The sequence below is a fragment of the Harpia harpyja genome, chromosome 1, assembly GCF_026419915.1.
Source record: "Harpia harpyja isolate bHarHar1 chromosome 1, bHarHar1 primary haplotype, whole genome shotgun sequence".
NCBI lineage: Eukaryota > Metazoa > Chordata > Aves > Accipitriformes > Accipitridae > Harpia > Harpia harpyja.
Window position 1 is genome coordinate 52,369,205 of NC_068940.1, and position 24,705 is coordinate 52,393,909.

At 41.1% G+C, this 24,705-nt stretch overlaps 1 protein-coding gene across 8 annotated transcripts in view; it reads left to right on the forward strand.

Moving 5' to 3' along the window:
- MYRIP (myosin VIIA and Rab interacting protein) overlaps positions 1–24,244 on the forward strand; it is a 234,676-nt gene extending 210,432 nt beyond the window's left edge. For 4 of the 8 annotated variants that reach the window (XM_052794150.1, XM_052794199.1, XM_052794191.1 and 1 more), the window contains 7 exons: positions 7,726–7,788; positions 14,616–14,810; positions 17,638–17,799; positions 19,519–19,623; positions 19,719–19,779; positions 20,589–20,707; positions 21,399–24,244. In XM_052794150.1, the coding sequence (XP_052650110.1) occupies positions 7,726–7,788; positions 14,616–14,810; positions 17,638–17,799; positions 19,519–19,623; positions 19,719–19,779; positions 20,589–20,707; positions 21,399–21,431 (738 nt within the window). In that variant the 3' untranslated portion in view covers positions 21,432–24,244. Of the gene's footprint in view, positions 1–7,725; positions 7,789–14,615; positions 14,811–17,637; positions 17,800–19,518; positions 19,624–19,718; positions 19,793–20,588; positions 20,708–21,398 lie in introns of all 8 variants that reach the window. The other 4 variants (XR_008236226.1, XR_008236228.1, XM_052794171.1 and 1 more) reach the window with 4 other exon arrangements.
- The last annotated feature ends 461 nt before the right edge of the window (positions 24,245–24,705 follow it).

Sequence of the window (24,705 nt, forward strand, 5' to 3'; positions counted from 1 at the left end):
GAATTTCTCTTCAGATCATGTGGTGTGCTTGAATTTGGTGCTGTAGAAGCCCAGCACTGCCCCTTGCCAGTCAAGCAATCTTATCCCTTAGGTCCACTTAGGCTTGTTCTTGCCTGCTGTGTGTCTTGACTCACCTCTTAAGGTCTTGGCTGCACAGCAGCTCAGCTTTGACAGGGGGTGTGGACAGCTTTCTAAAGGAAATCTGTTCTTCATCATTTGAAAGGTGTTCTGTTCAAATTACATAAAGAACTAATACACTGGAAGGTGAAAGCAGGATCAAGTGACCCAGGTGGACAATAGAGATGCTGTCCAAGTGTGCAGGAATGGTGTTGGCAAACCCAATGCCCACCTGGAGTTGAATCTGGCGAGCGACACGAAGGGAAATAAGAAAGGCTTCTACAGGTATATCAGCAGCAAAAGGCAGATGAGGGAAAGGGACTCACTACTGCAGTGACCTGGTGACACAGAACATGGAAAAAGCTAAGTTACACGACATTGTTTTCACCTCAGTTTATGGGTAAGATTTTCCCTCAGGAATGCCAGACCCCTGAGACCTTTGGGAAAGCCTGGAGCAGTGGAGACTTACCCTTGGTAGAGGAGGATTGGGTTAGCAAATATTTCAACAAACGGGACGTACAGACGTGGATGGCAACCGATGGGGACACGCTCACAAGAGCTGAGGGAACAGGCCTATGTCATTGTGAGGCCACTGTCATTCATCTTTGAAAGATCATGGTAATCTGAGGCATTCAGAGCACTGAATATTGTTTATTTTGACTTTAACGAGGCTTTCAACACTGTCTCACATAACATCCTCCCAGACAAACTGGGCAAGTAAGGACTGGATCAGTAGGCAGTGAGGTGGATTGAAATTTGCCTGAATTGCTGGGCCGAAAGGGTTGCGATCAGAGGCTCGAAATCCAGCTGGAGGCCAGTCACTAGTGATGTACCCAGTGGTCAGTACTGGGACCAGTACTGTTTAACATCTTCACTTTTGACAGAGACAGTGAGACAGAGTGTACCCGAAATTTGGAGAAGCAGTTGATGCATGAGATGGTTCTGTTGTTATTTAGAGGATCTTGACAGGCTGGAGAAATGGGCCAACAGAACCTCATTAAGTTCAACAAAGGGAAATGCAAAGTCCTGCACCTGGGAAGCAATTATCCCATGCACTCATAGAGGCTGGAGGCCATCTGGCTGGGAGACAGCTTGGCAGAAAAGGACATGGGGTCCTGGTAGACACCAAGCTGAACATAAGCCAGCAATGCGCACTTACAGAAAAGAAGGTCACCAGCATCCAGCAGACAGAGGGAGGCAATTATTCCCCTCTATTCAATACTGGTGAGGCCACTTCTGGAGTGCTGTGTCCTGTTCTGGGCTCCCCAGTACAAGGGACACATGGACATGCTGAAGTGAGTCCAGTGAAGGGCCATAGAGATTATTAAAAGATTGGGGCATCTATCATATGAGGAGAGGCTGAGAGAGCTGGAATTGTCTAGCCTAGAGAAGAGAAGGCTCAGGGAGAATCTCTTCAATGTGTATAAATACCTGGGGGGCGGGGGGGCAGTGTTGAGGTGGGAAATAAAGAAGTGGGAATCAGACTTTTCTAACCTGTGCCCAGTGACAGGACAAGAAGCAGTGGACACAAACGGAAATACAAGAAATGCCGTCTAAATATAAAAAGCTTTTTCACTGTGAGGGTGGTCAGATGCTGGAATAGGATTCCCAGAGAGATTGTAGAGTCTATGTCCTTGGAGATAATCAAAATTTGACTGGACACAGCCCTGGGCAACCTGATCTAGTTGACTCTGCTTTGAGCAGAAGGGTTGGACTAGGCGATCTCCAGAGGTGCTTTCCAAACTCTGTGACTCTGATTCTGAGATATTTAGCCATGGACTACACAGCAGTGTAAATACCTTCATCATCATGTATGCAAACACCTCCATGATGTACACACAACCTTTCTAAGGAAATCAAATAAAAACTTTATCACCAGTGCTTGTTAGCAGCATTCAATTTAGCTTGTCTTTGGTTTACAAAGACAAACCAGCAATATCAAATTATTCAACAGGACATACAGGCTAGCTAGGGTATAACATGATGCAATTAAAGTCTAGAATTAAAGGCTGTGAATAGGACTTTCTGAAATGCTCCTGTCTGGTGAACTGAGCACAGAAAATGGCAAATGTGTGTTTTGTGGTGTACTTACTAATCTGCATGCATCTACAAAGTAATATTAGTTGTTTTTTCTTCCTCTAATTTTATTATTTCTTTAACATTTGTATGTCAGTTATTTAAACTAAAGCAAAGATTAATATTTTTTTCCTCAGTAAAATTTCCTTAAGTTTAAAAAAATAAGAGACATACCATGTTCATCAAAAAGGGAATGCTTGGAGTTCCTAATTCTTTACTGGTTTTGGGTGAGAAAAAAGTCTTAGTCATTCATGGTCGCAGTATATATTCTTTCTGTCTATAATAAAGAAACCAAAATATCCCACTACTATTCATGGTCATGACTTCAGCAGAATTGATAGCAGAACTTGTCCCAGCTGTAGAGAAACAAGCAGGCTGCCTTCATTCTTATTCTTGACAGTTGTCCTTAAAGGTGATTTAAAATCTTCTGACACGTGCCTTCTCTTTGGAAGGGTGGCTGACCAACATCTTACAATGAAATACTGAAGATGACAGTGTATAATACCAGTTGTGGCTATGGTAACCTAAAATACGAAAACATAGCTAAACTCATAAAACATGCAATAACTTTAAGATGAGTAGATGGCAGGTCTCAATGGAGACAAGCATAGAGAACATGTTTTCAGGGAACCAGTAATTTTAGATGCCTTAAAAGCCGGATGTCCTAATATGCTCTCTTTAAGAAGCCTGATTTTTGGAGAATGCCTATGTAGGGAATTACAGATCTTTCAGATTGGCCCTTAACATTCTCGGCCAGAGACCCAGACTTCTGACCTGGGCATCAAGTTTCAAATTAGGTATACAGAAGCACTAATTCTGGGCCATTAAAATGAGAGCTCGAGTGCCTACGATCTGCTCTGAGCTCCTGAACACAAATTAAATACTGTATTTTAGCCATCTTGCTCATATTTTAGCCTTGCTGCTTGTCTTTGTTAGCCTTTAGTCTTCTATTCTCACAGGTTTATTCTGGGACACATTAGCAACCTTAAATCACAGGGAATTTCTAGTTACAGTACACCTGACCATAGAATAAGATTTCAAAAAACACATATTGTTTATTGAATCACTGGAAATTAAGTACCTGGTGCTCGTGAAAGTCTGGCTTTCACATTACTGCACCTTTAAAAGTCTGGACTTCTGTTTTTAATGGAAGCTGGGAATCTCATATAATGACATGTGGAGCTGATGCTTTAAAAAGGGTATTTAGTATGTTAAGATCTGAAGCAATGGGAAGAATTGGCACATCCTGAGTGGGGAGTTAGCTGAAGCTGGGCATTTACAGGTTCTCAGTTCTCACTTCAAATGGAGCTTTTGAGTTGTATGTTTGCCTTTAAGATACAAGTTTGAAAATGCTGACCTTTGAGTTAATTATTTAGTTCATGTGGGATACTTGAGGATTTAGGTGGGTATTAATTAACACAGTTTAATTTTATGCCTTAGACTTAAATCTGCTTAGACCTTCACACAATCGTTTTCAATATTTCGAAGTTTGTGATTGCCTAAAACGGTCTTGTGGAGATTCACAGCTCTCTACAACAAACATAATCCTGCAGCAGACTTGTTTTTATAGATAACATTTTGTGCTTATAAGCTACAGAAGTAGCTTATGGTCTTTCGGGGGTATGCAGACCCCTGAAAAGCCTGCTTGTCTCAGTTGTGCAATGAAAGTCCATGGAGTCCTCTATGCTCATGGTAGAGTTAGCCTTCAGCCCCTCTAGATCTCAGGTGTGAACAAACCAAAAATCACATTGTGCAACTGTTGTGTTTGTGAAGCATCTTGTACTAGCACAGTGATTTGCACGGTTCTTTCTGCCTTGCTCTTTTTTTTTGTTTTTGTTTTGTTGTTGGTTGGGTTGGGGTTTTTTTGCTTCACCCCCCCAAACCCTAACCAAATACCTAAAGAAAAAAGCAAAATGTAAATCCCCTTGGAAGTATCTTAATGACACTGATCCTGAGAGTGGCAGGCGTGATAAATGGGATGTATATTTAGTTCTTGCTCTCCTCTATCCTCTCTCTTTCTCTTTTAATGGTTTCATGAAGGTCCTGCCTATGTTTCATGGTATACCCCAGAACTACATTCTAGAAGGCAATTTTAGCAGTGCCTAATGCAGACTGCATTTTGATTGCAGTTATCACTGTGACCACTTGATCAGAAACTATAGAGAAACTGTTTAAAAAACAGAATAGCCCCTGCCTTTTTTGCAAATTGCCCACATAACATAAAAACTGAAACAGTTACTAAAACCTTACTTGTGTTTCTCTTTTTGTCTCCTTCTACTTTGTACTCCTCCTTCCTTAAGATATGCAAATGAACAAGTGAGTTAAACTTCAGTAGTAACGTTGAGTTTCTCTCCCCTTTGCATTACCTTGATGCAACATGCTCTGTGCTCGAGAAATTTCTTTTAATCCCTTTATGCATTTACTTCTGCTCAGAGAATCTTACAACCAAGGCTTAGTAACTTTCTTTAAATCCTGCTGTTTTCGACACTCGTACATGACTAGGCACACAATAGCTCTTTTCTGAATGACAACCTGTAAGTAAGTTTGTTAAGCAGCACAGTGGGATCCTGTTCCCTAAGTGAAACCTCCCAAGTTCCTTGACAGTATGAATAACAGCATAAATATTCTTGCCGTAAAACATTTATGCCTTCATTCTCTGGAAACATTTTATTCATCTTAGGTTTTGTAAAGCTTTATTTTGGGAAGAGTATATACTACAAGCATCATCTTCATGTGTATTTGTGCAAGAGGCCTATATTCTTTGTTTTGAGAGAGTACATCTTAGATTTTTCACCAGGTAAATTAGCGCTTTTTGACTACTGGTATAATGAGATTGACACTTTTTAGAAAATCTGGCTGACGTCTCTCTTTAGCGAGAGGAATAGCCAGTAGCTGTGCATGTGAGTGCATGTTACCACAGCAGAAGAGACAGCGAGCTCCCTGGTGTGGCGTGTGCTGGTGGCAATGCCTGCGGATGGCCTTGGAGAGGGTGACCAGGGCTCAGTAAGGGAGGTCAGGCAAGGAAGGGCTCATGGGACTTGGTCACTGGAGAGAAATATGCTCACGGCCTTGATGGAGCTGGAGAATGGCACTGGACATGCACATGGCAGTGAATCCCTCCTGTGTATCACAGACTTGTTAAAGCATCACGGTAGGGATGGCTGCAATGTTATAACAGCAGTGCCATAAGACCAAGAGAGAGCCTGTGTCTCCTGGTCACTGGGCTTCTGTCAATCCTTGCGCTGGTGCATGCGCCATCCTCACAGAAGATGATGTAGTAGTTTTTGTGATCGTTATCTTGCAACTCCCTGAACCCCTGGGTATTTTGGTTGGTGTGTTGGTCTGGGCAGAGGTTAATAGGAAACTGCCATCCAGCTTCATATGCCTGAAAGCTTTAGAAATGACTGAGCAAAAGTTCCTAAAGGAGCCAGAACCCCATGGCTCACTTAAGCAAGAAAATGTAATAGCGTAAGTATAGTAACTTTACTACTTTGCTACGACTATGCTAATAAAGCTGGATGGTATAATACAATGACATCTTCCTGGGTTAACAACTCAGAAGGTATTTATGTCTCAGTTGTTTCACATTTTTGTGTGCAAGATGCTTGGAATAATTCTTGTGTTTTGGTGGATCACAGCTTTTATTATGATGTGAATTATCTGGGCAGTCTTCCAAAGTCCAGGATTGAAAACTGAATGTGGGCAGCATTGTAAAAAGTGATCTTTAAAGTTTATGAACTGCAGATAATCTGCGCACAGGATTTTGAATGACAGCAGAGAAAAAAGATTTTGGTTATGGAAGGCGAAACAGTGGCTTTTTCTTCTAAAAGCAGTATGAGACTTTAATCTTCACATTGGGCTAATGGATCCAAAGTTTTAAGTTCTCAATTCAACAAAGCAGTCAAGTATATGTTCAGTTTTAAACTGAGGACTAAGTATTTTGCTGGCCAAAAATCCTATTCAAGAGATTTCTCCCATGTGTTTACTACTAGTTATTGGTCTTTAATATGGAAAATTAAGTTGATCCTAAGTTTGTTGGGTCAAAATCTGAGTCTTTGGTTTCAAGCAAAATAGTTGCTTCCAGATCATAAACATTTGTTTTTAAAAAGTTTTCAGAAGTGGGCAGTGATGTTTGTGTTCCTCCAACTCTGACACTTTCTGGGCTCAATACAGCTGTGTAAGTATGGATATAGACAGTCCATCTGAGATGCCCTAGGGTATCCCACAGGGCCTTAAGCTGCTAGTCCAGAGGAAAGACGCATCTCCTAGGTCCCTGTCATATCTGACAGTGTTGTTTGAAAATCCTCAGATACTTCAAGCTGTTTCAAGTTGCACCTTGTCTGCCTGTGTTTAAGTAACTGAATCAAAGCCCTGTTGAATCTACCTGGGGAAGTGCAGAATAGGTGAGACTTCAGCTGGCTTCACGCGGAGAATGCAGCGTCTTTGTAAGCAAGATTCTCAAAGTCTCAGGTTTGATACTTAGGTGCATGCACGCCCAAGCCAGCTCTGTCCAGCATGCATGCGATGGGAATCTCCTTCAGTTGTCTGACCACCAAAGATTTATTTACCTAGGAAGAAAATGTAAAAGCCATTTTACAGATACAGTTACAGAATATCAGTGAAGATTAGTGTGAGCTGCTGTAACAAAATGGCAGGGAAGAGACTGTAATAAAAACGTTACTATTTTCTTGTCTTCTTTTGTAAGCAGCCCAGAGGCTTGGCAGTGACAGATGAGCTCTTTCAGATCTAGCTGGAAGAGTTTCAAGAAAATGCTGCTCCTCAGCTGGATGGTACTTCTGTCCCAGCACAGCCCACAGGGTAACTGTGTTTGTGGCATTACTTCAAGGCAAAACCAGTCAGTTTAGTTTAAATAGACCTAAGTAAATTAGGGGGATTAAGGTAAGCCTACTGACTTGACACTGGAGAGCGGTAGTATGAATGGTTTTAGCTGTTCATTTTGGGCCAGTGAAGTCCACGAGAGGGACTGCAGCAAACAGTAGGAAGTGATTTGGCACAAGATATCTGACTTAACTCAGCCCAGGGGTTTCCGATGTGAGCATCTGACTGTGGCATAAGTGAGGTTCAGACCCTTTTGTAACTAGAAACACATCCAGTGTCCAAATTGCAATCGTGTAGACCCAAAAATTGAAGATAGCTGGCTTTTCTTCTTCTTAACACTGCTTCAAAACTCTCTTTCTATTGCTAGTGCTGCTTCGTTTTGTGATGGTGAAAATCAGTATTTCCCATCTGTTTCATTTTATAAAAAATGATGTGTCATTTGCAATATCTGTCTTAATGAGATCTGTTATTCTAAATCCCACAAACAAAAATAAATTAGGCATTGCTTTGTTTTAAATATTTTACCAATGGATGTAAAATCTAAATTTTATGGTATTTTATATTTGCTAGTTTCTTTATCCTTTCTGTTCATCCTAAAGTTCTCTGTAACTCTGAACCTATATAAATGTTAACCTCTGTAGCTGTTAATATAACATTTCTGCCTTTTTATTTAACTGCTTTCCCACTATCTAGGAAAAACAAAAGGCTTTTGATCTTCATTTAAAGCTGCAGTTTTTGTCCACTGTATTGCAGCAGGTGAGAATGCTTTGTTTTGTCTGTGTCTTCTTACATCTCTTACGTAGTAAGAGATGCTATAAAGTGATATTGAGGGTTTCCGCATTTCCCAAGCATAATTCTCAAACTCAAAATGTTTTCCTGGAAATATCAGGCCTAAAAAATCTTACCTTTTGGCCACAATAAATAATCACTGCAGAAAATTATTTTATAATCACAGCTAGCCCTGTGTTACAATGGGAATGATGAGCACGAAGTTGACATGTGGAGGAGACTGGCTCTTTTATTTGGCTTTGTGATGAGAATTTGGTTTTATCAGTAAAGAAGAACAGAAGACAAAGCTAAGGTGTATGATCTTCTGTCGTGGTTTAACCCCAGCCAGCAACTAAACACCACGCAGCCGCTCACTCACTCCCCCACACCCAGTGGGATGGGGGAGAAAATCGGGAAAAAGAAGCAAAACCCATGGGTTGAGATAAGAATGGTTTAAGAGAACAGAAAAGAAGAAACTAATAATGATAATGATAACACTAATAAAATGACAACAGTAATAATGAAAGGATTGGAATGTACAAATGATGCGCAGTGCAATTGCTCACCACCCGCCGACCGACACCCAGCCAGTCCCCGAGCGGCGATTCCCCGCCCCCCCTTCCCCATTCCTATACTGGATGGGACATCACACGGTATGGAATACACCGTTGGCCAGTTTGGGTCAGGTGCCCTGGCTGTGTCCTGTGCCAACTTCTTGTGCCCCTCCAGCTTTCTCGCTGGCTGGGCTTGAGAAGCTGAAAAATCCTTGACTTTAGTCTAAACACTACTGAGCAACAACTGAAAACATCAGTGTTATCAACATTCTTCACATACTGAACTCAAAACATAGCACTGTACCAGCTACTAGGAAGACAGTTAACTCTATCCCAGCTGAAACCAGGACATCTTCCTATTCTTATGTACTCAGCTGTATTAAGAAATTTGGAAGGAAAAAAATTAAAATTTTATTTCAGCAATAAGATTTGTAGCAGTTTCTGACCATAGTGGTCTTCAAAAATCTTTCTAAGCTCCCAATTTAAAAAAGAAACAAAACCCTTAATTCATTGTAGAGATTGTACACAGTGAATAAGCACTTTCTCACTTTGCTGCTAGTGTCTATTGCTTATCATTCGTCTAGGTGGGAAGAGGTTTCATATTCTGTGCTATTTGAATCTCAGCTTATGAGAATCAGTTATTAAAACAGATTTTCATTTTATTCCCTGAGCAAATATATGCTTATCTTATATTTTAAAATACATGCTATTTTTAGTATGTCATGTATAGTGCTAAGCAAATTAATTCCATAGCATTCTGTCAGTCATATAAGAAGAATCACTTTTTAGTGTCAGAAGTTGATGCTTAATTCAGCAAAACACCCCTCTCAGCTTTTTCTTTTTTCTTACTCTCAGAGTTAAATTTTGTACTATGAATTTTAATCACCTTTTAATCATCTTGGTTTTCTTTAATAAAAATACCTAGGATGATTTTAAAGAAAAAATGTTTTTCCATTTGTGCACTGTGTCCATTACAGATACTCTTACACAGTCCTGTGTGGATTTTAAGATTTAAATATTTCCATTTCCAATATGGACCATAATATTTCACCTCTTAGAAAATAACTTCCTTTCTCATGATTATAGGCAACTTGTCTCTAGAAATGAGGCATTACAAATTATTAGGAATAACATCTGTAACTACATTAGGACAGTGGATTGAATTCATTAGTAAAAATCTTAATATTCGGAATGACTTAGCACAATCAAAAAGGGGGACTGTATTTCTCGGTGTCATACTTTGGAAATTGTCAGTAGAATAATAGCTCACTCTGTAAGATAGTTTAGCTTTCTTTTTCTAAATGAGTGCCCATAAATGAAGATCCTGATGTTAAGGTCAAGGCAGAAAGTCTTAAACTTGCCCAGAAAAGTAATTCCCTAATACCACAGTTTATCATAGTATATTTGTCTTCCACCAAACATCAAATTTTATCTTGTTCCTCCCACACTGTAACTTGGCTGCTGTCCCAGACCTTGCTTGCCTGTGAAGGAGATGGACTTTTGGTGGGCTTTTCACGGCCTTCTCAAAGCTGTACAATGAAGTCCCCCAGGGTGGGGAGATGAGGGAGGCAGGTTTGGGTGTTGGTTTTGTTTTCATCAAGTTTGGATTCAGTCAGGTTACTCTGAAAAGATGAATCAACCAGTGGCAAATCAAAACTCGTCTTTTCCCCAGCCCCCCTCAACTCCCTGCAAAAAAATGAGGGATATTGACTGCGAAACGGGCACACAACCTGGACCATGATAGAATGGCTTGAGACTGGAGCTAAAAATGATTGCACTACAAGCCATCAATGATGTGGTCAATACTGCCAGGGCTGCTAGTGATGGAAAGTTTTTCTTGCTCTACTTCTTGATCTAACTGTTGATGTCAACTGTTCTCTATTGTATTGTAAGTCACTGCCTCCCATGCCAGTTTAATAGAGCCTAACAATGGCTTAACATTATAGTAGCAAAAAAGAGAAAATGCTAATGCCGGAGTACAACGTGGAGAAAAAATTAGTGGAAGTGATAGAGAATGTAACTACTTTAAGAGCATTAAAAATAAAAGCAGTAATGTTCATGCAAAGGAAACTTGATGTGGAAATGTCATAGGCTGCTGAGATTCATACAAGGACTTAATGCTCCCCTACTCTCAGCAGTTTGGATGCTTACATTGCTTCTGTTTTATCATCCCACTTTCCTTCCATTACTCATCATCCTTTGTGCAAAGATGCAAATACAGTTCTATAAAGCACCTTCCAGTGTAGCATCCTGAAGTAAAACAACAAAGGAAATATTGGCAGCATCGGCAGGGCAAGGAAAGAGAGACAGCAGAAGGGGAGGGAAATGGCTAACGGTCAGCAAGAGCTAGCTTAGACCACTGAAACAACTTTCAGCAAAACAGAAATCCTTTCCATCTGTCCAACCGCACACAGAAATGACAGTAAAGAAGTTTTACAAGATGCTGTTTGTTATACACAATGCACACATATATGTATATGTGCTTGCATGCACACACTTTTTTAGTATTTCATTGGTTTTAAAACTCTGCTGTGAAGAACTCAGGGAAATTGAGCATCTCCTTTTGACTGTGTCTTTAATGTATTTGTGAGTGTGGGCATTAATTATCATAAAAAGAATAAATGCATGTTTTCCTTATTCCATTAAACTCTTAGTCTTGCATTCCATAAAAAATTAGATTCTCATAACCAGTAGAAACACTCAAATTTGGATCAGCTGCATCAATTTAATTTGGGAGGGGTGGTGTTAATCCAGAAGTAGGGTAGCACAGTTGAAACCAGAATGTATCCCAGTGTTTCAAGAAGAATGGTTGTGCTTAGCTTTTGTGTGCTAGATATTCGTAACAGAGGTTGCTTTCTGCATCTATAACATCCATATTAGTTCTTTGACTTGCTTGACAAGACAGATGGGAGAGACTTCATTATGGCATGATAGCTGTCTCTCTGAATCACTTATAGGGGTTAACAATGACCTTTCCTGCAAGGGCAAGATAAATTAGACAGCCAAGAGGTCTTTATAGCAATTTGAAATGTCCACCTACCAGGATGATCTTGGTGTGCGTGTGTCTGTGAATTTTAGGTGATTTTTACAGAACCTCGTAAATCCTAGGTTTGACGTGAGTGGGAGGGGAGGGGAGAGGATTGTGAAGCACTAAAACTCCAGGACACTTCTTTTTTTTTTTTTCCTTTTTTTTCTTCCTTACACATGTTAAATAATTATATCTAGAGTACCCCAATAGGTTTGCAAACTGGCCATTTTGGAACATGGGCTGTTTTAACAGCCTTTGACAGTTGACAGTTACTCAAAAAAGAGGTCAAAACATATGCAAAACCATTAATTGAGTATCCAATTTTTCCAATTTGAGAACCCTAGAACTCCCCACATGTTGATTTTATGTCTCCCTCAGGCAGACATTAATCTCTTCTTGCTTCTCTGTAAAATACAGCCCAGGGCAAAGCTGAGTTCCAAATATCCTTTAGCAGAAAACTTTCACAAAGTTTAGATTTAAATACATTGAAATATTGCTTGTGCTCTTAAGTTTTGGGAGATCTACTCTTCAGATATACTCTACAGAAAATCACTTTTGCTTGCCATGTATTTCTTTACAGTGTTTAAACTCCAGCGCTGTATCCTTGTTATACTATAAAGCAGATGTTTCACGAGCTTAAAGAAAAGCTTTAATGTTGTGACTCCTGTGTCTAGATACCTGCAGGATAGGATCGAGATACGTTCAGTGGTGCACACATTTTTAAGAACATTCATCTAGTTGCCTTGTGCAACTTTTAATGGGAAGCAAATCTTTGGTTTTAAAAGTCAAACAGCATCTGCCGCTAAGAACTTACCTCAAAATTCTAGAAAAGCTAAGAATCACGTTTCTGCACTAGGGGAGGTTTAGACTGGACATTAGAAATCATTTCTTCTCTGAGACAGTAGTCTAAACACTGGAACAGGCTTCCTAGAGAGGTGCGCAATGCCCCAAGCCTGCCAGCATTGAAGAGGCATTTGGACAATGCTCTTAATAACATGCTTTAATTTTTGGTCAGCCCTGAAGTGGTCAGGCAGTTGGACTAGATGATCATTGTAGATCCCTTCCAACTGAAAAAACATTCTATTCTATTCTATTCTATTCTATTCTATTCTATTCTATTCTATTCTATTCTATTCTATTCTATTCTATCTCATTGAACTTTTCTTCCTCTATCCATTACCTATTGAGGAGGTAGAGTATTTTACTCAAATCTTGATTTCCTAAAGCTTCTTATCACAGAACACTTTACCAGGAAAACAAAAACCAAAAAACCTGTTTTGTAGTAATTGGTCTGTAATAAATGCCAATATGGATTCTCATATTCTGGTATATGAACACCTTTTTCTAATTTAATTTAATTTTTTTTTAAATCCATCATTAACTACAAAGGATAATAAAAAAAATTAAGAAATAATGAACACTAAAGTGAGGCTACAGTTCTTGAAATGGAGAACATACATCAGTGAAGATGATGAAGAAAATGGAGTATCTGGCCTTTATCTTTTTATGTTCACTACTCATAGAATAAGAATTAGGTACTTGTAAAAGCAAATAATAAAACAAAATAACATTGATTTCCTCTTCTGTCCTATAAAATTATTGATCTGTTTTTAACCTAATTGGCACTTGGGAAAATAAATGGAAAAAACAGTAGGCTATTTATGGGATTCAAGTATTTGTTCTCAGTGAAAGAGTCCTGGCCCTGCTTGTTCAGGACTGTGTTGGCCATCCTAACAAGCTAAAGATCTGAGTGCTGTAGCATACTGTATTTACTTTGTTCTCCTTCTCTTTAATCTCATGTATCTAATTATTTCTTGTAATTCAGAGAAGTAACAGTGCTAACGATGCCTTAATGTATTGATACACAACAATTGAGCACACACTGCTAAAAAAGTAGTTTTTCAGTAAAAGTCTTATCTAACATAAAAATGAACAGCTTGATTAAAGGAAAGAGATAATAAAAGTGGTTTTCCACTTATGGTTAAATGCACCAGAGTTTGTGTGAAGCAAAGGAACGTTATTTCTCCTATATCCTGCCTAGGAGGCCAGCCGACGTATTGATTAATACAATGTTTATGTAACACACAGACATTTTTAATCAGTTATACTTTCCTGAACTGTAGAATTTACTATATAGAATCCAAAGACTTTCTGTTTCCTTGGGTTTGATCCTCAGATATTTTGTTTGGGGGAAAATTTACAGATGGCCGGGCCCCTTATTCACATGCATAAATATTTTCATGTTTGGGGAATGAATTAAATTTAGACCTAAACTTCCCATGATTTCTTTTAGACAAAGCAACACTAAAGGTATTGCACATAAATTCAGTGACAGTATTTGTATTGGCTTCAACAAGCTTTGGCTCAATCTCCAAGCTGTATAGTATGGATGTTGAGCTTGGTGCTTGAAGGTACATCAGGTGAAATTTCATTGCCATCAGAGAAGTTGTCCTGAAGCCTAAAGCTCTCTGAGAATCATCAGAATCAGGATAGTTAATTACAAATCACAAATGAGGAACACTGATAAAAAGGCTTACAGTTGTTTAAAAAAAAAGGGGGGGGGGGATAAAACTGCATGCTTTTCCTTGGTATTTGATATAATTTATTTCATAAATACTAAAAAAATGGTAGATTGAAATTTTTAAAAAATGAGGATACAAGCGTTTACACACTTATAGCTCAACCTTTGTTTTTTGGGGCTATCATATAATTCATAGCAAACATCTTTGTAAAATGCTGTCCTCACAGGGCTGCTGAAGATTGCTCTCCCGTGTTTGCAGCTGCAGTGCGATAGCTCAGGTGGATGTGGAGACAGATGATTCCACATCTGTTTGCCAGTACCCAAAAAGGAAGATTGTATTTTAAAACCTGTTTAAAACACTATTGCAAAAATAGCCTTATCTAGCTCACTTGGATTTTAAAGCTGGATATTTGTGTGCTCCTTTGGGATAAGATTTGGACCATCCCTCCAGCAGAAATTGTGTTGTAGAAGAATTGCACGTGTATGTTATTTTGCGTGCTGTAGCAGTGTGCATATGTGAAAAAGGGAGGGAGAAAAAGAGAAGCAGATTCCAATTTCATTACATAGTTCTTGTGTCCATTCACAGCAGTTAGCCAGGTGTATCATTTTAGCATGGCTAAAGCTGCAACTATTAGCAAGGTGATTTTACATATTACCCCTCTGTGTTAATTTAATGCTGTTGTTTTCTCTGTCTGCTCTTGTAACAAAACAGAAGTACTCTGCTGTCTCTCTCTGCAACATATCTACAGAAGTCCTGAAAGTCATCAATGCCACTGAAGAACTGATAGCAGAATCCACCAGTCCCTGTGATTTCCCAGCTGACATTCAGGACAGAGGAAGAGGGACCTTCCCACTGGGGACGGACCCCGTCAGACTTGATGAGCAGCTCACCACGTTGGAAGAAAACGTAAGAACATGAATCAGTACATGAAAGTGTGACGTGTGAGTGAGCATACCTATGTGTGTGTGCCAACTGGAAAGGGAAAGTGCATAGGCAGCATCAGCGGATGTTCAGAATTAATTTTGAGTTATCAAACAAATATGCAAACAGAACAAAAAATCCTGTTTCAAAGAGGTGCTCAGCTGTGTTGTTTGGGGGTTTTTTTAATGTGTACTTTAAAATATCTGGGGGAGGGGCAAAGTTGGGTGTTTTGGGGGTTTACAACCAATTTTAGAAGCTCTGTCTCAAAAGTTAACTTAAGCCCCCTGAACCTCTGTGGCTGTGCGGCTGCACCATGCCTGCCTGAAACCACACGTCTCTGAGTCCCAGCACAGCCTCCTTACTGTAAGGACAGGTAGGGCAAGCATGTCCCCATTCACACAGAGAAGAAGTGGAGGAGGTCTTCCTCTACCCACACGTCCCCAGCATACCACGCTGAGCACCCAGGGAGCTGGAGCTGCCTGCTGCACTGTTAAAAAAACAGGCCGGAGAAGCCAAATTAAACATTTGTTTGGCCACGTCCGAATCATCCGTCCTTTTTCATGAGTACCTGTCATCTGCAGGGAAAAGTGCAATGCTGAATCATAAAGGGAAGTCACTATTCATTGGAAATTTTTATGCATCCACTTAATGGAGTTGGTACACTTGTAACTTTTGATTTTCTCTTCTTCCCACATTTAACTGATTACATTTCAGTGATTTTTCCCTTCATTAGGAGCTCTTAAAGATCTCGTAGGAATCCACGCTGTCCCATTATAACATCCTGATCAATCCAAGAAAATAGATCCTGGGTTTATTTAGCCCCAGAAAATTTTCAGACAGAATCTCTTCTTGGGGGATAAAATCAGTTTCCTCCACAGAAACGCACTTCCACAACAGCCTCAGGCTAGGGACTGAGTGGGTGATAATCCATGGCAATAACAGCAGGTCCTGGCACTGGGTCTGTCCTACCCCAGAGCCCTCCCACCAGTCCCACAACTCCCCAGTGCCTCTCACCACACCTTTATCTGAGCTCAAATCTCCCAGCACTGCTTTGGTTCGAAGGTTCTCAAACTAGATCCTACCCCTCCTACCTCATCTGCTCCAAATCCTTTTCCACCTCGGACCTTTCCCCCTGCCCACACCAACAGGATGCCCTACAACCCACCCCAGAGCACCTTCACTCCTCCTCAACCAGCTCCCAATCGTAACCTGACCGCCAAACCTCTCCTTCCCACCTCTGCTCAGCCTTCCCAGGCATCCCGCTGTGCCAGCTGAGGTGATCCCGCTCTTCCTCACTCCCACATGCTCTCCTAGTTGTTGGCATCTCCTCCCCTCTATCCTGGAGCACCACAGCCACCTGAACCTGCCCCACCACGGGGTTTTCCACACAGCAGCCATGCTCCTGGCTCCTCTCGCTGTGAATTTGTTTCTTAGCAAAGTCACATACATGAAAAAAATATATCTACAGTTATGCCTTGAAACAGCTGATACAAAGGAGAAAAAAACTATCGCAAGTAATTAAGAAACAATAATATAATAAAAAATAATAAAAAGTAAACACTTACTTAAATCTTAATCTAGTCATTATCTACCACTTTTGATCCATAAAGTCACAGCACAGCCAGAAATTATTTGAATACCTGTTGTGTCAAAGGACTCCATGATCTAGGAATTGTGGGCAGATACAATGACTTGAGTGGAAAACATGTATGCAGTGAAGGTATCTGCTCAAGGATCTGGTTCAGATCCTGCTTGCTTGCCCCTTGAACCATGAAGTCACCCACAGAACATGTTTAATTCATGCAAGTTTTGTAGCACCACAGTCTTTACTGCTATTCGAGTGAGTGAGGCTGCCAGTGAGGAAAATCAGAATATATATTTCATTCCCACTGTGCTGTTACCAGCCTCATGGAAAGAGTCTCTTGGCTATCTAGTAAACAGGCAGAAGGTGCAGTATTTTCACATGGGTCTGCACAATTTTGAGCACAGATGTCAAAAGCTAATGCTTGAAAATTCCATCCAGCCATGTACCTTCTATTTCCTTGTGAAATAAAAGAAACACATAAAATACAGTGTATCATGAATTATTGCTCCAAGGAGCTGAATGGGAAATGAAACCTTTACCTGCAGTTATCCGAGGTATCATAGGTGGGTCAAAATATTAAAAGTTGTTTGTTTTTATGGAAGATCTCTATATGATAAAGTCTGTTATTCTCTCTTATGTGGCCCAGATAAGTCTATTGACCCTCCACGGATTCACTTCAAAGGGCCAGGAGGTGGGAAGGTTTTGGCTGCTGTATATTTGGGTGAGAGCAGGATGGGATGGAAAACCATCTTGTACATGTAAGCACAGTTTCTCTGTAAGAAGTTAATAACCATGTGCTGCTGAACAGTTATTCTTACAGAGTTTTGATTGCCAGAAGGTATTAGGCGTGTTTCAATAAACACAGCTTTACATGAGGTGTGATCTGTTGACTTCCCAGTGTAGACTTAGGGGTTTTGTTATGCAAAAATAAGAAAGCAAACTTTTCAGCTTTTTTTTTTTTTTGCTGGTGAATCTGGAGCAAATCTGGTTTGAAATACCATTGTAGCACCTACGAAATTTGGAGCGCAGCCACCTCATGCCTCCCTTCTCTTTGTGGATGTGTGTTTTCAGATTATTCCCCCATGACTTTCCTCTGCCAGCTAAGTCTCCCGGTAGCGGGTTAGCAAGGAGGGAGGCTCAAAGGTATCATGGAAGATGCAGTCTGCTCAAACCTCTGTGCCCACAAAACAGAAATCACTGATGCCTCTCCCTGCGTTGGCCCTGCAGGTGTACCTGACAGCCAGCACTGTGTATGGGCTGGAGGGGCAGCTGACCAACCTGGAGGACGCCGCACGCAAGATCAACAGTGTCACTGCAGAATCTGAGCTGGCCGATCTGGAGGATCAGGTAGCCACAGCAGCCGCCCAGGTTCATCACGCGGAGCTTCAGGTGAGGACAGCAGCTCCTCCCTATCTGCAAGTTTCACACTGCCTTGCCTAGCGCTTACCTGTTGTCTGCACACACGCCCTTTCGATATTCTTTTGTACCACAGTGAACAGATGATCCAAGGATGCTGACTGCATCGCACGAGCTGAGCAAAGCATAACTGAGATGTGTAACTCAGCCCAGCCAGATGGGGTATTTGTTTCTTCCCCCAGCTTGTTTTCGGACATGGGAGTGCAACAGCCTGTTACTGCAATACTGATACTGAACCTGCTCCTTGCTGCCAGGCAGCTCACGTGGTGTGCTCTGTCACATGCGTGGCTGTGGTCAGGCTGCAAACACAGTCTTAGACAGCTTGTCTAATCAGCAAGTTGTAAAGCGCCTCCCAAAAGAGGCCAGCGTCTGTACTGTTCTACTGAAAAAGGCCAACGGCAGCCAGCTGCTGAGCCAAGTGCAGAGCCTACCACTTGCAAACCTGCCTTGGGATTTAGCCGCTAAGCAGCACACGTCCCAGCCAAAAGGCAATTGCTCTTGCGGTCTGCGATCTAGCGTCTCTCTAGTGGGCTCCAGAAAGTCTGGGGCTCAGAAGAACACATAATGATCTGGTGCTAAAAGCTGAATGAGGTTACGCTGCCAGATCTCAAGGGTCTAAAACTGCTAGCAACTCACTGCCAGTGACTTCACTGACCAGTCCGTACCAAGCAAGGCACTCTGACCTGCCTGTGCCAGGCTTTAATGGGAAATACCTGGTTATTTTCCTCAGCAGGAGCATGCTCCATTTAGGACTGAGCAAAGATCTGAGAGTCTGACATCTCTCTGATGTCAGAAGTGCATTGCTGCACTAGATGGTGAACTGGCAGTGACATTTTGTTGGCTTCAGTCATTATTTTATGGTAAATATGTTAACGGGGGGTGAGAGGTGAGGAGGAGAGAGACCTAAGCTATGCAAGGAGGAAGACAGAGAGGCCGACGGAAGGTCTTCTGCAGAGTGAACAGCTTCAGATGTCATCATGATTCAGGAGTCAGGTTATATGTCTGACTTCTCTGACACTTCTTTCCCTTTTGGCAACATTTGTTTCTGCTAGTCTCAACGTCAGCCTACTTTCGCCCCCAGATGTTTGCTTTCCTGGACTTTAGGTTTTCCTAGCAATTTGTTTTCCATTGAGTATTTTTATATAGTGTGTACCTGCATTTATGCATGTTTGTGTGTAACATACATATACACTTAAATTATAAATATTTAAGATCAAACGTTCAGATTTTGTGACGGAGGATGTACTTTGCAAGTGCATGAAATTAATTCTGAATTAGGAAATGTGTCCCACAAAGTCATTCTTGGAATGTAGCCTTTGAAAAGCATAGCCTGAATGAACTTGGGTTTAGGCAGCTAAAGGTATCTGGGAGATGGCAGACACAGGTTTTCTTTCCTCCTTTCTTTTTTTCCTCAAAAGGAGTAAAATGCCTCTTCCTTGGAGTAACAAGGTAGGTTGGATTGTTCTTTTACTCCATCTTTACTAACAAATTAAGCCCCTTTTAACATCAGGACTAAAAAATACAGAAAAGTGTCAGAATTGCTGAAGAAGTTAGCCATCTGTTTATATTTTTTGATTAAAGAGGATTTGATGGGGGGAGGGATATATTTTAGTAGTGGCATCCACAGTAATTTTAAAAACTTCTTTCTCCCCCTCCCCACCTGTCTGTCTCTCTCTTTTATTTTCTTTGAAGATTTCAGATATTGAGAGCAGAATATCAGCTCTCACTGTTGCAGGCTTGAACGTGGCTCCCTGTGTTCGCCTGACAAGGAAACGGGATCAAAAGCAAACAAACCAGGTGCCAGAACATTATGTAGTATTCAAAAATACATTGGGGAAATCTTGCCTCTTTTTCTGTAATGGAGTTGAGTAATGCATATGTGTTGTTTACAGATGCATACGATAGACACATCAAGACAGCAGAGGAGAAAACTTCCAGCTCCACCAGTAAAAGGTGAGCTTAAGTTGTTACATACATTATAGAGTCTCTCCTTATATGGTTCAATGTAATGTACAGTTCAGCAAAGTAGGGGGAAGGTCAAGTTACAAAAGGAACAGAGAAAGCCTAACTATGTCCACCCTCCTCGCTTCCCGTTGTACTTGCATTACATAAAATACCCATTTGTCATGTTAAAAAGCATCACCACTTTCTCTTCAGTGGAAGTTGTGTCAGTGACAAATTAACAGGAGCAGAAGCAGAAGGCTGGGAAAAGCAAATGAGGAATGCTGAATACTTGCCCTGCACCAGGGCTGCTGCAGCTCCAGCGTGCCTGGGGTTAGTTTGTGAGGCCCAAGCAGTCGCAGTGTTTAATTACTAAAAGCCAGTTGCCACCCTCCACAACCCACTGTTGCTTTGTTAAAAGCCTATGTACGCTGATTTCAGTCCATATAATGTGGCTCAGCAATGTTCCTGGTATGTTAGGGTATGGCTGTGAATTGGCTTTATAAAATAAAGTGCTTTTTCTTTCATGTGTTCTCTTTTTTTTTTAACTCTGCAGTGCATTAACTCTGGCAGTTCTAGGGCCTGCTTCACTTTGCATTACTCTTGTTTTACTCTTGTGTAATTCCACTGATTGACATGGCCTCAAACTTTAATAAATTTGGAGTATCACAGCCTGCTGTTTTTCATTTAAATTAAATCCAGCTTTCCTCATACATCTTAGGGGAAGTTTTATCTCTCTAGAAGCTGTGACTCTTCAGAAGTATTGCTACATCTGCTTCAAGCTGTTTTGTGAAAAATCTCCCTTTTTGTATTTTTCCCAGGTGAAAAAATAGATGGTTCTCCAGTTACCACTGTCAGAATGTTTAACAGAAACTTCATGCTTCAAGGATCTCTAACACAAAGAACTAAAGAGAGGAAAAGCACTGCCAAGGACTTAATGGTAAACTCATAACAAATGTTTTTAAAACTGCTATTAAAAGTAGTAAATAGAGAGACAGTGGTATCTGTGTAGGCAGCTATATATTTCAGCATCTTCATAAAACTTCTCTTCATAGCTTAAGGAAAAAGAATAGAGGCCGCTGAGGCAGCTCTGGACAAATACGACCGGTGTCCTGGAAGATGTCTGACTGTATACCTTAGTACAGCAGCTCCTGAATGTCAGCCAGTGTGAATGTACCCTGGCTGCCAGGTCTCCAGGAATGCGCTACCTTATTTTAAAAAAAAAAAATCAATTAATGGTCCCCTGCAATTCAGACTTCTGAGCCAGACCCTCACAGAACCAGCTGCACACTGTAACTCAGCAGGTGAGGAGAGTCACCTGGAATCTCACTAATTTTTGAGAAATGTTCAAAGGTTACCTAAGTGGAATTTAAGGGGTAGATAGGCCACGCATTGGCTCTGCAGGCTTTGAACAAATAGGCTTCACTGGACAGCTGTCAATCATTTCTTCTGCGGCAGCCATACAGGAATAAGGAAAAAAGCTGACTGTCCCGAAGCAGTCTGCCACTAGATATGTGGAAAATAAGTGGGGAGGTGAGAAGGGGAAGGACCTGGCTCTGTAGGAGCTTCAGCAAGCTTGTTTCATGTTTCGCTCATGTTTTTTTTTTCTTTCCTGTCCCTCTCTGTTCTAGGAACCTGCTATAGGATCTGCTGTGATGTACTAAACTTACACTTCCCTACTGCCAATAACACACTGCCTAAGGCTGTACACTAGAGTGCCTTTACTTAACAGCCATTGTGTATGTCCAGCTGAAAATGGACCCTCACGAACCCACAATGCCTCAGTTATAGGGCTTCGTTTGGATACCTCACTGGGAAAGCTGTCCAAGTCTTCAGCATTGTGGTCTGCTAAAGGAAACTCTGCCTTAAAGTTCTCACAAGACTCTAGAAAGGATGCTGAGTTTCAAAAGCAAGGCTCCACATTTTAAGATGCACTTTTGTTCCCTATTGATTGTACTAAAGTATGTCGTCTTTAAACTGCAGTATGTTTTTGTACACTGTCAATCATAATTATAGGCCAATATTTTGTACAAAAAGAAAGAACAAAGCAGACCTGTGATCCATATTTGCTGGCTTCTTACTGTTCACGTAGGCATGCGTCTTGTTGAGCAATAAGAACAAGTCTGTGCAGTGTATGCTGCTTTTCAGCTGTGTGGTGGGAGTGGAGAATCGGTGCACATAGCTCTGCTCCCTGGGAGTCAGTGGAAGTTTTGACGGAGTTTGTAGGAGGAGATGCTATATGCAAAGACTTCTCTGTTCGCTGAAGGTACATTTGGCAGAGTTAATGTTCTAGCTCCAGAGCTAGGTATTTTGCTCCTGGCGGCAGGGGGAACGTGGATGTCGTGTTGAACTTTGAATTGGTGGCAGTACATGTGGACCAGATGTCTGTTGAGTTACAATCCTGGCATCTGGAAACATCTGAACACTGTTGTGAAACCAACACCCTTGTATGTCTCGTTCTTGGTAGCATTGTCCTCTTGGTGGTGTCCAACCATGCTGTGGTTCCGAATAAATTCTGACCAAATCTTTAAGATTGCAAAAAGAAAGTAAAAGCATTGTGGATGAGATCTCTGCTGACTGGCTGGTGGTTGTAGGGTGGCTGCAGCCTGTAAGAGATTCCCTTCTGCCATTTCCTGGCTTTTCTGAGGAGGGGGCAAATGTAGCCTGGACGTCTCTTCCTTTACTAGTCTGTAGCCAACATAGAGTAGCTGGGGCCTGTCACTGGTGCCATGTGCACCACACTACCATTGCACCACTCTGAATTGGATTGTGAATAGTAAAATTTCTTCTGTTGTTTCTTGAGACTTTTGAAAGGTGAGACAAACTGGAAGGCCCTTGAGCAGATGCGCCAGGAGGGAAGATGCTGCTTACAGGGTGTCCCTCTCACCCTTTTTGGGGAGGACCTTGCCAATTTGTGGTATTTTTTGCTCCGAAGAATACCAGGGAGGTAGTTGGAGGGCGTGATGAGGCAGTGAATCCCTTATCTTCCACACAAAGTGCAGAGCGGGTACCCAAATGCAGACTGGGTCGGTGTGAGACATGCTGTGAAGGAGGGCACAGGCTGGCAAGTTGCCCCTCGGTGTTCAGAAGTGGTGAGTTCTCCAGAGAGCAGTGGGTAGCAGGGAAGTAGGCGAGCTGCTCCTTTCCCTGGGCTCCCAGCAAATGCCCACTAGCAGAGTGCTACACGCTACCTGCCATGCGGCAGGAAAGCAGTCTCCCGGGACCCCAGGCCACAAAATGTCTGCGGTTGGGCAAATATGAGCAAAACTGGGCAAATTCCCTGGCTAGGCTGGATTTAGGGTGGCAGGTGGGGAAGGTGAGGAATGGCTGGATGGGACGGTTGGAAAAACGGTGCCAGTTGCAGACCTGCCACCCACATTTGACATCTAGCTTGTCAGTACCCTGATGTCCAGCTGCATGTAAGGAACCCTCGGAATAAATACAACCATCTTCCCACCTAGAATACATAAGCATCCCTCCATCCCTTGAAGGAATTTCCCTCTGCCCAAGATCTGACCCAATGTGTTCATTCTGGGTGAAAGTATGCCTTCTTTTACTCTCATACAATACTAGTTCTCTGAAATTGGTTTGCACAGATGTGAGGGCAGAATTTGGCCCACTCTGTTTAATATATAAATATATGTATAAAACAAATAGATTTTATTTATATATGCAATCCAGTAAAGGAGATTAAACAGAGTAGGATGCCTAGTAATTTTTTTTGTTATCCAGTCTCCTCCTCCTTCCTTGACTGTTCTCGTGTATGTATACAACACATTCCCAGGTTCTGGTTTATGCAGGTATGCGTGTTATGAAATGTCATTAATGGTGGTTGGTCTACATATTCGTCTAATAAATAATAACTAATATTGTGTATGTAATATCAATACAGAAATGACTAATTTTAATAGAATAACTCTTTGGCTTTTGTTCTGTTAGTGTGATTTAAACAAGCCAACAGGTTGTTTTCTTTAAGAGGCATGAAAAGCAACTATTATCGTGTTACAATGTTAAAATATTCAGTCTTCTTTGACAGAAAAATGTGTACTGTGTAGGCATTGCAAAAAAAAAAAAGAAAAGAAAAAAATTTAAAAAAAATCCCACCTGCTATAAGGCATTCGAATTTTTACAAATGTTTATTGTGCCAAATACGTGCAGAGATATAATTTACTGTTTTAAAACAATCATAAAAGCATATGTTATAGCACACAAAGAATTATTTTGTCATCAGGTGATTTCAATCTTTAGTGTTAATATTTATATTTAGATTAATTTTTATAAATGAAAATATTTTAATGGGTAAAATGAAGACTATATTATCTATTTGATTAAGTCTGAGTGAATATTAAGCTTGCCTTGTTGTTGTTATCTGCATACTCACCAAGAATTATTGTCAAGAGAAATTATAAAAGAGTAAAAGTGATTTATGAAAAGAATGCCTTTTAAGGACTTGATTCATAAAGAAAACCCAAAAGTTCTTCTCTGTTGTTTGGATTTGGATTTCTTCGGCCAGGAAGCGCGCAGAACATGCTGCCGCACGTGGCGCTCAGGTACTGCCTGTCCACAAGTGACCCCAATAGACCCAGGAGATGGGCAGCTCTGCAGAATCACCTTGCTTAGCTGAGTGGAGGAACACACATTAACGCACTCGGTTCAGATTTTCTCCGCTAGGGCTGGGGTGGGAGGAATCCAGTTAGGAACATTTGATGGTTAGTCTTTTCCAAACTGGCGAGCCCGTTGGGCGAAATACTGTCTCAAACAGAATTTCTCAGGCAGAATTTCTGTAGCTCTCATGGGGATTGCTACAAAATGACAAACTGAGCAAGAACGCTGCCCATAATCTTAGTCTAGTATTTCCAAAGTTCCATGCAATGAACGCTGATCAAAATATTTCTTTATCAGCGTATTTTCTCCACCATATGTCTGCTATTATCATCA